The sequence below is a fragment of the Ornithodoros turicata genome, chromosome 2 (genome assembly GCF_037126465.1).
Source record: "Ornithodoros turicata isolate Travis chromosome 2, ASM3712646v1, whole genome shotgun sequence".
Lineage (NCBI taxonomy): Eukaryota > Metazoa > Arthropoda > Arachnida > Ixodida > Argasidae > Ornithodoros > Ornithodoros turicata.
The window spans coordinates 10064992-10076062 of NC_088202.1; the positions used below are offsets into that span (position 1 = coordinate 10064992).

Here is an 11071-nt window from a genome sequence, read left to right on the forward strand (position 1 = left end):
GGGTGCCTTGACAGAAAGCTTACCATCGTCGAACGCTTGTGTTAAAGCTCTTCACACAACTTTCCGGGGCTGGCTTCTCTGCTTCTCCACCGCCTCACACAACTCGTCAAAGTCATCCACCAGGATGTGGACAATTTGGGATAGTGAGAGTGCCACAAAAAAATGAGTAAGCGTTCACCGACCGGACGGGGGTCTTCCCCCGGTTTTTCGAGCGCAAATTTCTGGAAGCGGAAGTGGCCAGAAGAGAGGTCAAGGTTTCTTTGGAGCTGCTTTGGAGCGTTAAACAGAGACTCCTGCCGGTGTCTGACAGAGTCACTTCATTCGGAGCGCAGGCGTCGCGATTCAACGCGGCCATTGATTTCTAAACACCCGTCATCACGGCATCCAAAAGCGTACAAATGCTGCGCTGTCGTGTAGATTCAAAAATTCCAGGAAGGCCAGCTTTTGTTCTAAGTATTAAAAATAAGAAAGAAATCGAAAGCACACTGCTATAAGCAGATAGCTTCCGATCGACGTTGACACGTTTTCTCATGTGTTTCGGATGTCGTTGTAGGCTTGCATTTGTTCATATTTCAAATATCCGACGACAGACAGTCTTCTTGCTGAGGCATGGCAGTAATCACCATGTCGGCTCACTGCCACCGAATTCATTGCAAAGTGGTATACTTTCGCGGTGCTGCCATTTATGTATTCAACGCTTAACGCTACTCTAGCCACAAAATTGGTATGGAGAAAGCAATACATATGTGGGCAGCTACTTTAATATCACACAGGAGCCGTCAAAATATTGCGAGGAAAAAGGCTCGTAACGAAGCTTTAGAAATTCTTCGACATTCTTCGGTAGTGATGTCGTCCGTCAACCAACCCTCGTCAGGACTGTACTGCCGCCAGGCTGTTGAAACCAGAAGTTGATGCACGGCCAGCAGCGTGTACAATATACCCGATGCATTAGGACTGCTGCAAAACAATGCAGTTCATTATGATGAAAAATATCACCAGACACATTTGTGCGAAGGAACTTTTATACGTTGCACGCTGCACATAGCACACTTTTACCAAGCACGGAGCACAGAGCGAAGTGGTGCCATTCATTCAGCAGCGACACCTCTGAAAAGGACCGTGAAAAATGTCACAAGGGCACAGTATGCGGACTGCAACATTAGTCATAATTCCTCTCAACTAGCATGACGTAACTATCTCTGAGACTGACAGCAACCAGTAACATACTTACGTGTGCATTCGGTGAAAAGTTAAAGCTGCAGTATTTGCAGAGAAACAGAGGAACAACCACCAACGTTGAAATAATTGAAGTACATGTCATCGGTGCATAGAGAACAAGGTCACTTCACAGCGGACACCAGAGCTACTACCACCACCACCACCACAAATATCACACAACTCTCGACAAGCGAGATGCATTCCTAAGTGCATTTTCGAAATTCCCAGGCTGCATTATACATGACCTTTACCTTTATAAACATTTGCGCGTCGCCAGCACTCCACGACTTACCAAACACTGCTTCGTTCTGTGAACCTGAAGAGATTGGTTCTTTAGAGACTTGCTATCACAAACAAGAAACTATTTTTTGTACATTAAAATTACCTTCAGACAGCAACTTGAAAAGAAGAGCGAAAAGGGTCCCGCCGATGAGAAAAAGGACCAAGCTCATGAGCGTTACCACAACTTTCTCATGTGACTCCGACAGCTGTCTGAGAAGAAAAAAGAAAAACACTGACGTCCAAAGATTTCAGTGTTTTGTTTAAATGATCCTGAACACGACAGCTTGGCCACTCTAACCTGTGCTCACGCACCGCCGGTTATTACAGTCCCCCCCCCTTTTTCTTCGTAGTTTACGATATGCATAAGAGTTGCAATAAAAATAGCTGGTAAAAAAGAAGCGTGTACTTACGCTTCCCCACGGGGCGTGTCTCTGAGCAAAAAGAAGAAATGAGACTGCAAAAACTGAATAAAACGGTTATTTTCGTGAACTGTGTTCAACCGAGAGCGGCGCTACAGGAAACACTGCAAACGCTTGTATTCCGTTTAACCTCACAACTGACGGCTGAATTGAGTGTCTCAACCAACGTTGAACTTTACCCTGTACGGTCTCGTTCCTCTTGCTCTCGTGATAACTCTAGCGCTGGTGAAAACTCTAGCGCTGGTGAAAACTCTAGCGCTGGTGAAAACTCTAGCGCTGGTGAAAACTCTAGCGCTGGTGAAAACTCTAGCGCTGGTGAAAACTCTAGCGCTGGTGAAAACTCTAGCGCTGGTGAAAACTCTAGCGCTGGAGATAACTCTAGCGCTGGAGATACCGCTTGAACTGGTGATGACTCTTGAGCTGATGATGACTCTTGAGCTGGTGATGACTCTTGAGCTGGTGATGACTCTTGAGCTGGTGATGACTCTTGAGCTGGTGATAACCCTTGAGCTGGTGATAACCCTTGCACTGATGCCATGATAGTGGGCACCGTTGCCTCTGTAACAAGGTCCAGGCCAGTACTATAGAAACTAGGGCAGCTGCGACTCTGGGTCGTATGGGTCATTCAGCGCGCTGTTGATGCCGTGTTCAACGGCCGTGTCGGCCGGCCGTTGGAAACCCGTGGTGTGAGACGCGGAAATACGCACCGGGATCCTCAATGGTAGGGAGAATAATAAAATATGGTTCCACAGGCGCCTGGTGGAGGCGGCGCAGTCGTCGTTGGCCTGTAAGTCTTTTTGATGACAGCGCAGTAGGCTACAAGAAACTGCCAGCAGATTACCTTCAGCGTACGCGTACGGCTTCTCGTTGTCGTCTTTCTCCTCGTGACAAAGTGCACTGCCCAAGAATCCCATGGCCCATGACCAGGTGCTGCTCGTGGTGGTGGTGGTGGTGGTGATAGGGCTTGCCGTTGTCGGCCTCACGTATGTGGGCAACGTCACGACTCACGCCCTGGGGAATGTGCGTCCTGGGCCGACTTCTAAGGGAACTGTGCCGTCATATGTCTGAAAGCGTCTGAGGAAAACCCAGGAAAACCCCCAGACAGCACAGCCGGCACCGGGATTCGAACCCGGGTACCTCCCAGTCTCGACGTGACATGTGCTGCTCGTGGGTTTTCTTCAACTTCTGCAAAAGCGCAACGATACTATTGGCAACCAATAAGAAACCAGCCTTTGCAGCCACCGCTATCTCTGTACACTTTAATGCATCGGGACATGATTTTAATACTCATCTACCAATTGTACTCCTTGAATCCAGATATACAAATGACATAAAACGAAAAAATTGCGAATCCTAGCTGATATCTAAATTTTGCTCACTTCAGCCACATGGGTTAAACATATACGCTGGCCCGTTACAGTTGTAAAACTTCTAATTATGCTTCAAGTGGGTCGTCCTTCCGTTATCCAGGAAGTGTGGATGTTGGGGATGGATGTGTTTGCAGGCCGGGAGGGGGGGGGTCTGGCAGCGCGGCTGGCTGGTGACCGCAGAGCGACCTTGAGCCTTCCCCGAAACTCCCGGGTACAGGGAGCATCGGGAGGGTCGCCTTGCGTTTTTCGGCTGTCCGCGCTGTGAACTTTCCCCTGTTATGTGTCTGTGACACATGGTCCTGGGTTGTGGTTTTTGGTCTTGTCCGGGCGGCTTCGCTTTTTACTTATTTCACTTATTGTTTTTCGAACTCCATCAGCTAGATAAGTGTCTTCGATTGTGTTTTTGCTTTTCTATTTCCCTTTCTCCCTCCCTTTCTACTGGTATATATACGACCTGTTGTACGGCTACTCTTTAACCTGACGAAGTGCAGGCTCTGCACGAAAGCCTTGTTCATCTTAATTGGTGTTGCGGACTTGGCCGCTCATATCGGATTTAAATCAAATCCACATTTTTTCTGAAGGTAGTAAATCAAATTCAAATGAAGTTCAGATTTAATTTTGGCACGTTAAATCAAATCCTTTTAAATCCTGATTTGTTTTTCCATACCTAAATCAAATCAGCTTTTAAATCCGGATTTATCAAATCTTTTGACAAATCCGGGGGCCAAAATTCGTGCAGTAGCATTACTAATACAAATTACAAATTACTAATACTGCATGCATTCACTAAACAACGCTAAAATAACAGTGTGACGTAGCACAAAGAGCAATAAATTTCGTCTGGTTGACGAGGATATAAGGAGCCAACATATCAATCCGCTGGCTGAAATTTTATTCGTATTTTCGGACATAATTTTTTTAGTTTAGAAAGACATTTTCGGTATACGCCTGCTCGGCGTATACCAGCCTATCAGTCACCACCTATTAGCCTGTGTGCTATTCAGCTCCCGAGCTGCGGTTATATGTTACGGCCGCGCTCCGCGCAATAATAACCTACTAACGAAATTAGACATACGCAGTTCCACACAACACAGCACAGATAAGCTTCGTTCGATCTACTCGATCTATGCATGCACTACAGCCTGAGGCCTCGTTTTACCCGCCTTTGCTTGGTTATGAACCCAGGGCATGGGCGCCGCGAAGGGAGGACCCCGGAAATTGTCATTTTGACGGCATTTTGGGCAAAATCGGAGACACCACCCCCTGGACACGGCGTGGATATAGTTTTGCCCCCCACCCCCATGGAAAATAATCCTGACGGCGCCCATGCCCTGAGGGCGAGTGCGGTCTGATGGCCGAGAAAGGTCCCTAGCTGAAGGAAAATTCCGGTCCAAACTTGTGCCATCGTGAGAAGCCCCACGTCTCGAAGTCCTGCCAAGCTCAACCCAGGCCAGAGTTCATTAAAAAGTGTGTCTGTCACGGCCCGTCCCACACACGGCCAATCTGAAGTCGGAACTGCTCCCAAGAGACGTGCAGTTACGTAGCCGGCGGTTTTAACACACAGCAAAGTATAGCCTTTCATTGATTACGATGACTTCGATGCACTCGCAGCGCTTCTCACATTTGGAGGGATGCCCTACCTATCCGAGCCCATGTTTTTTCAACGAATTCAATGGTAACGGAGGTGTGAAAGACAAAAACAGAAAGCGTCTACAAAGCATAAAGCAAAGGTCAGGAAATGCAGTGGTCCCATGTTTTACAATCGCTTCACCTGCAAAGGAGGAATGCACCCTCTCGAAATATTGCCAGAGCTTACCGTGTATTGGATTACTGTGCTCCAAAATATGGAGATAGGTTTCCATCACAGATTAAGTTAGCTCTCTACAGCGTGTACGTACCGCGACGAACTCCCTGACATTCCTGTCCAAGATGCTAAATGTCTGCATGTCGGTGTACATGATTTTGAATAAGGCGGTGTCCAAAGCCCTCTTCCTTGATGCTGATGAGGAGGCAGCTTCAAATGGACTTGACGGCACCACGCTTTGGCACCACGCTCAACTCTTGAGGATGACGCCTTCTCAAATGCCGTATGAAATTGGATGTAACACGCGGCTTCGACGACACCTTCTTCTAGCAATGCTTACATGTCCCGTGAAACGTCGTTGCGGAGCTTTTTATGTTTGTGTAATGGAATCTCCAGTTCCATGGCTTCATACTGGCAAGCTGCACAGTCCACTTGAGAACGGAGCTTACGCATACGACGAGCGCACTACCTACTACAGGACTACAGCAGACTTGTACGTATTTGGAGTATAGGGACGTATGGCTGGGCCAGGTGGCGCGTCGGTGCTGCGCCACCTACGGCTGGTTTCGAAAGTTTTCTCAAGTAAACGTGCCCATTCGCCGCATGCTTGCCAGCGAGAGTGGTGTACGGTTGACCGCGATTTGCGATGCTGCGTCTGTTTTGTTCTTTCAGTAGAGTGCACGGAGCTGAGGACTTTTTCTCCCCTACCAATGTGAAGAAGGGCAATCTCCTCGTTAGGCACGTTTATGCGACTGAAGAAAGAATTGACGACGGTTCTGTTAGCATACATGCAAAGTGCGTTTCACAAGTGAAACAGAGCGTCGTCTACGATATCACCATACAGGTAAATGCGGTTCTGCTTGCTCACATGTATTCTCAATTTGCACTGGCTGTGCTGCATAGCAGCATCAACGATACTATTGGTACTCAACACTTGCATTGGTACTCATTACGAAGATGTGTACACGGCTAGTCGTAGCTACTGATCAACCTTTGGTTCATGTGGTTTCTTATGTTTCAGCTGGACAGTGCGACGCGCACTCTTACCCAAGGCAGGTGCACATGCAAGGCAGGAATTAGTGGAAAATGCAAACACGCGGCCGCAGTTTGCATGCATATCAACACTGCAGAAGATGACTCCATGACAAGTAGGCCGCAAGAGTGGGGAAAACCGAGTAAGAAGCCGCAGCGGGATCAAGGGAAAAAACTGCTTTGTTCCCAGGTATCAATAAGCCTTCCCTGTTGGTGCCTTTTTGCATATTACACCCTGCCATAATATAATTATGCTAAATGATAATTGTGATAAATTATTTCCTAACTTTGCATTCACACATTTACTTTTTTCACAAATTTGAGCTTTTCATATGGTTTCCTGAATCTTTCCTCTCTGTCACTGAAAAAGTACTGTCTCTCCTTGTCCTCAGCTGGGCCCCTAAAGTGTAAGAGAGATACAGTGCCAGCTCCTCCGGCACCTGTCATGCAAGCATTTCCTTCCGTGCACTGCTCCCTTGCCCAAGTTTTGAGCTCAATGAGGAAGACTGAAGTGGAAAGGGACTGTGAGGCTGTCCTCAGGGATCTATCTTGTATCTGAAGTTTCTGAAAAGGTGGAAAGGGCACGGCTAGCTCCATTCCTGGCAGATATGGATCGACGTGACAGGGTGTGGCACTTGATGGAATGGACGAGAACATGCGAAAGTCGACTCATGCTTGTACCAAAAGATTTTCTAGCAAGGTTAGATGACCAAGCACAGCAGTTTTATTGCAACAATGTGATCTTGCAAGATGACACAACACACCTGGCAGCATGCACGATGGGGCAGTCAGAAAATGAGCGGTAGGTTATTGCATACTTCATCTATTACACAGATAATAGGTGACAGGACAATATTACAAGGTACTATTTACTGTGTAGTCGTTCTCGTTTACCATTTTGGTCCGATACCCTCAGGTGGTTCAAGGAACGAAAATGTAGAATAACAAGTTCTACTGCCCACCAAATCAAGACCCGGCAATCAAAATTTAAAGAACTGGCCGTTCGCATGATGTCAAGAAAAATGTTTAGCAATGCTTCAACCCAGTACGGTATGTGAGATGATACTGCCTCACTTGCAGAACTTTTTCTGAACGTGTCTGAATAGTGCAATGCAATTCTTTCTTTCACAGGCATTGCAACTGAAGGTTGTGCTCGGGACATGCTTCAGAATCAGCTGGGTACTCCAATCATACAGGTAGATCATGAAGCATCTCAATGTGTGAAAGCATGTCTTGCTGATTACATCCAATATTTACTGGCATGCGTTTTTGTCTTTAGGATACTGCAGCACCATTACTGTGCATCTTCAGTTGCTTCTCATCTATACAGAAACATTACGATTGGTTGTGTGATAGATAACACTGCCACACGTAAGCATGTACAGTCGACCCCCGTTTATCCGGACTTTGCCGTTCCCGGCGAAATCGTCCGGATACCGGGGCATCCGGATAAATGAAACGACCGAATAGAAACGTCCTACAGAGCAAGGTTTAATTAAAACACAGAAATCTCGTCAATGAGAGCTGTTACATAGTAGTGTAGGCACTCGATTCCTGCAAACTTTTGCTAATTGCATAGAGTTGAGCCACGCTGTTGCGCTGCTCAAAGAATGTCAGTGCGGAGGCAAAGTGTCAATGTCGGAGCCTTGTTTCTCACTGGTGTCATCGGCACCGTCTGGCTGCACATCATCGTCTGGCTGTACATATATCTGTGAAGCCTCAGTACAAGAGTTGCAGGACTTAGTTGAACTATGCAGTGCATTGAGCTGTTCTGCATCCTAGCCATAGTGCAGCGAACTCTCCACAAGTCAAACATCTGACACAAGGAACCCCTGTTCAACTCACACACTCTGGTGAACCACACTAACTATCGTAACGTGCACTGAATAAGTCACGCCATTCCTTAATCCAGACCAACCTGTCTGGACACTGATTGTTTGACTTATCGAGGGTTTGCTCTGTAGTCCGTAGTAAAATTTCACAGTCCACTCATTAATATCAAACGTGTTTCAGACTGGCGTGGTCGTTATGTACGAGCAGCCATGGCTGTGTTGCAGCCCTGACGGGATTGTGCAGGCAGGAGGCATGAATGCTGTGATAGAGATCTAGTGCCCTCATCGCTGTAAGGATACAGTCATTGTCGACTACGAAGCAAGATCCTCAAATGTGGATTACCTAAAGTTTCTAGACGATCATTTAGTTCTAAACAGGAATCACAAATATTTCACACAGCTGCAGCTTCAGATGTATGTGCTAAATGTGTGCAAGGTTTTTTTTGTGTGTGTGTTCTCCCCAAAGCAGTCAGTCATCCTGGAGATGACATGGGATGATAGTTTTCTTGCTGAGCTCGTGCCCAAGCTGGAATTCTTTTATTTTACACACCTGTTGCCTGAACTAAGCAAATAAAGGTTGTCTGACAGCTTCCTTTTATTGCGTCTTTATAATTGGGCTTTGCAGATTAACAAGGGCTGCACAGACTTTCATGACCTTGTACATGTGTGGTATGAGGGAAAGGGGTATGCAGTTACTTAACACCTGGTAGATCTTCAGCCTTTGTATCACACGCTCAACATGTATCCGCACTTGAGCAATAACCAATGTTGGCTCCATGTCTTCCACTGACAGCTGTCCTCCTCCTCTGTTAAATGGTGGCATCACAAGAATAGCACCATGCTCTTTCATCGTTGTAGCAATTGATGGAAATCCCTTGTCACTAAGGATTAGGTCGCCAGGCAGCACATGCGTGAGAAATCCGGAGTTCGTCGTGATATAAGAGTCTGAGTGCCTTCCGCCATAGGGGTCCGAAATAAAGGCAATCATTCCATTGGGAATAATTCTCACCAGCCACTTCAGGGTGTAGCAACCTTTATAGTTAGAGTATAAGTAATGTTGCTGCTCAGGGTTGGATGGGGTTTGTGTCTTCACTTCCGTGCAATCTATAACAAAGGTACACTCGGGATAGTTCCTTGTAAAGCATGGGGGCATGGTGTCCTTGATGGTACCTCTGGGAGGAACGAAGACCCACTGTTCCAGCTTAATACTCAGGTGATCCAAGGTGATGCGGAAAACGTGTGCTGCAGTTGATTTGTTGATCCCAAAGAGTGCAGCAAGCGCCGTTAATCTTATACCTAGCTTCAGCTTCATTAGCCTGAGGACCAATCTGTCTTCCTTTGTAACATCTGAAGCACGATGACGCTGGTCCGGGAGGAGGCTCAGCAGCAATGCAAACACAGCCATTGATACACCACAGAGGTCGCGCAGTGCCTGCTCACATTTCTGTAATGTATCAAACCCCTTGAAGCCACACTTTCTTCTCCACCTTTTGACTTTGCGTGGTACCTAAGGTTGCAAGGAAACAAAGCAGATTACAATGTGGTACAGATCACATGTCACATGAAAATAAATTTAAATTATTTGGTTACATACCTCTTCCTCTAGCTTGTCGACATGGGTAACTTGAGTCATTCCAGTCGAGCCGTCTGTAGCAGATAGCAGTATCTTCAGCTGCCCACTTGGCAGTGGCCCATCTGTCTGTTTCCTGGCACAAAAGGATGAATACATTTAACACCACCACCCAATAGTAACAACAATGCTGACACTGGAAAATGATATACCAAATGGGTTTAATATTGTAGGGTTTGGTACCAACCATGTCCACATGTTGCGTCAGAGAATGGGCTTCTGCTGCATAATGTATCTCGCGTATTAATGGGTACAAGTATTCCTTTAATACGTAAGATACACTGTGGCTCCTGGCGTCAGCAGGGATGTCGTACCAGTTGTTTCATGGGGCACAGAGCACCTGCAGCTTTCGCAGGCACCGCGGTCCTCTAGTCCTCTGGCACATTTTTTGAGAAATGTGCCAGTTGATCAGGCGTCACCTATCCGTCACTGGGTTTAGAGTGTACATTGTACTGCTTGCGACGTACTTGTCTGAAATTTGCAATTGAAATTGGGGAGTGCAATTCTACAACATTTCGCTCTTTGTACTGTCACACGGATTTACAGTTTGCAGCTGCTGGCAGCTCAGAAAACTGACATTTGGTGCTGCGTACATGCGCGAACGCCCTTTTTTTGGAGGGTGTAATCCTGCGCAGGGTGTTCACGTACACCCTTAAGGGTCAGCTATGCCGATATCCCAAATAGTCGAAACGGTTGTGATATTCTGAAAGCCTACATCCAGCTCTCCCCAAAATGCACCTTCATTCTCTCCGTTCGGTACAGTACCATGTAAAAAAATAGATAATTCATTCCGAAACACACGTGGGCGCAGCCATTTTTATGACGTAGATGCACCCGAAAGGGCATTGTGACGTGTACGCGCCTTCGTACTTGTCAGTGGATTCCACCTACGGCTTCTCGCGGCTTCATGTCACGACCTACTACTATACTAGAGACCTGGCCATCCGCAAAGCTCCCAGCACCGGGGTAGTAGTTCTGACAATCGCCGCTTGGCTATGAGATTTGGTGCTAGCTCGCACTATTCGTTACCACGTGACTTGCCGAAACCGCGGCAATACATGGTAGGCTGTGCTGACGACGGCAAAGCAATAAGCGTAGCGCGTGTTTAGCAATAGCCTGTGTAGCACGAAAGACGGTGGCAAGAGTGACAGTGTCATTCCCTCTCCCCAATAATAGGGAGCCTCCATGGGTTGCTGCGGCTTCTCCGCTTTTCAGGGAGGAGACACCCTTTAACCGTGCCAACGCCGCCTTTCCTCCTCGCCCTGGTGCGGAGCGCGCATTTTGACTCCCAACTTGGTACGCGCTGCCCATTGCCCGCTGTGCATTTTGCGCGTTCGAGTGGCCATTCGGCACATGTACACGCAAGTGATTGCATTTCTTCTGTATCTTAGCGTCATTATATGTTTTGGGAACAAATATCGCAACTCATCCCTCCGAAATTTTAAATCCAGGTATCTGTCGTCTGTTTTTCGGTCCAAGGAATA

At 47.1% G+C, this 11071-nt stretch overlaps 2 protein-coding genes across 3 annotated transcripts; both read right to left on the bottom strand.

The window, feature by feature from the left end:
- Nucleotides 1-745: 745 nt before the first annotated feature.
- Nucleotides 746-2917, bottom strand: LOC135383089 (uncharacterized). Of its 2 annotated transcripts, XM_064612714.1 has the most exons (7): nucleotides 2761-2917; nucleotides 2627-2704; nucleotides 2099-2477; nucleotides 1911-1931; nucleotides 1604-1710; nucleotides 1511-1534; nucleotides 746-1107 (listed from the first exon to the last, which is right to left on the bottom strand). In XM_064612714.1, the coding sequence occupies exons 1-7, from the start codon at nucleotides 2831-2833 to the stop codon at nucleotides 1022-1024; spliced, it is 768 nt and encodes a 255-aa protein (XP_064468784.1). In that variant the 5' UTR covers nucleotides 2834-2917; the 3' UTR covers nucleotides 746-1021. The 2 variants fall into 2 exon arrangements, with proteins under 2 accessions (XP_064468784.1, XP_064468783.1); XM_064612713.1 differs by having other exon boundaries at nucleotides 746-1534; nucleotides 2761-2914.
- Nucleotides 2918-8552: 5635 nt separating this feature from the next.
- On the bottom strand, nucleotides 8553-9785 carry LOC135384313 (uncharacterized). Its single transcript, XM_064613517.1, has 3 exons — nucleotides 9775-9785; nucleotides 9552-9663; nucleotides 8553-9464 (listed from the first exon to the last, which is right to left on the bottom strand). The coding sequence occupies exons 1-3, from the start codon at nucleotides 9783-9785 to the stop codon at nucleotides 8553-8555; spliced, it is 1035 nt and encodes a 344-aa protein (XP_064469587.1).
- Nucleotides 9786-11071: the final 1286 nt, after the last annotated feature.

What these genes read in the sequence shown, in the direction of transcription:
- LOC135384313 (XM_064613517.1), bottom strand. An exon ending in TCGACAAGCTAGAGGAAGAG is followed by an intron (nt 9,465 to 9,551) that starts GTATGTAACCAA and finishes TTGCAACCTTAG; the next exon opens with GTACCACGCAAAGTCAAAAG.
- LOC135383089 (XM_064612713.1), bottom strand. Translation starts at nt 2,833, where the DNA reads ATGGGATTCTTGGGCAGTGCACTTTGTCACGAGGAGAAAGACGACAAC. An exon ending in CCCTACCATTGAGGATCCCG is followed by an intron (nt 2,478 to 2,626) that starts GTGCGTATTTCC and finishes ACCTTGTTACAG; the next exon opens with AGGCAACGGTGCCCACTATC. An exon ending in TTTCAAGTTGCTGTCTGAAG is followed by an intron (nt 1,535 to 1,603) that starts GTAATTTTAATG and finishes CAATCTCTTCAG; the next exon opens with GTTCACAGAACGAAGCAGTG.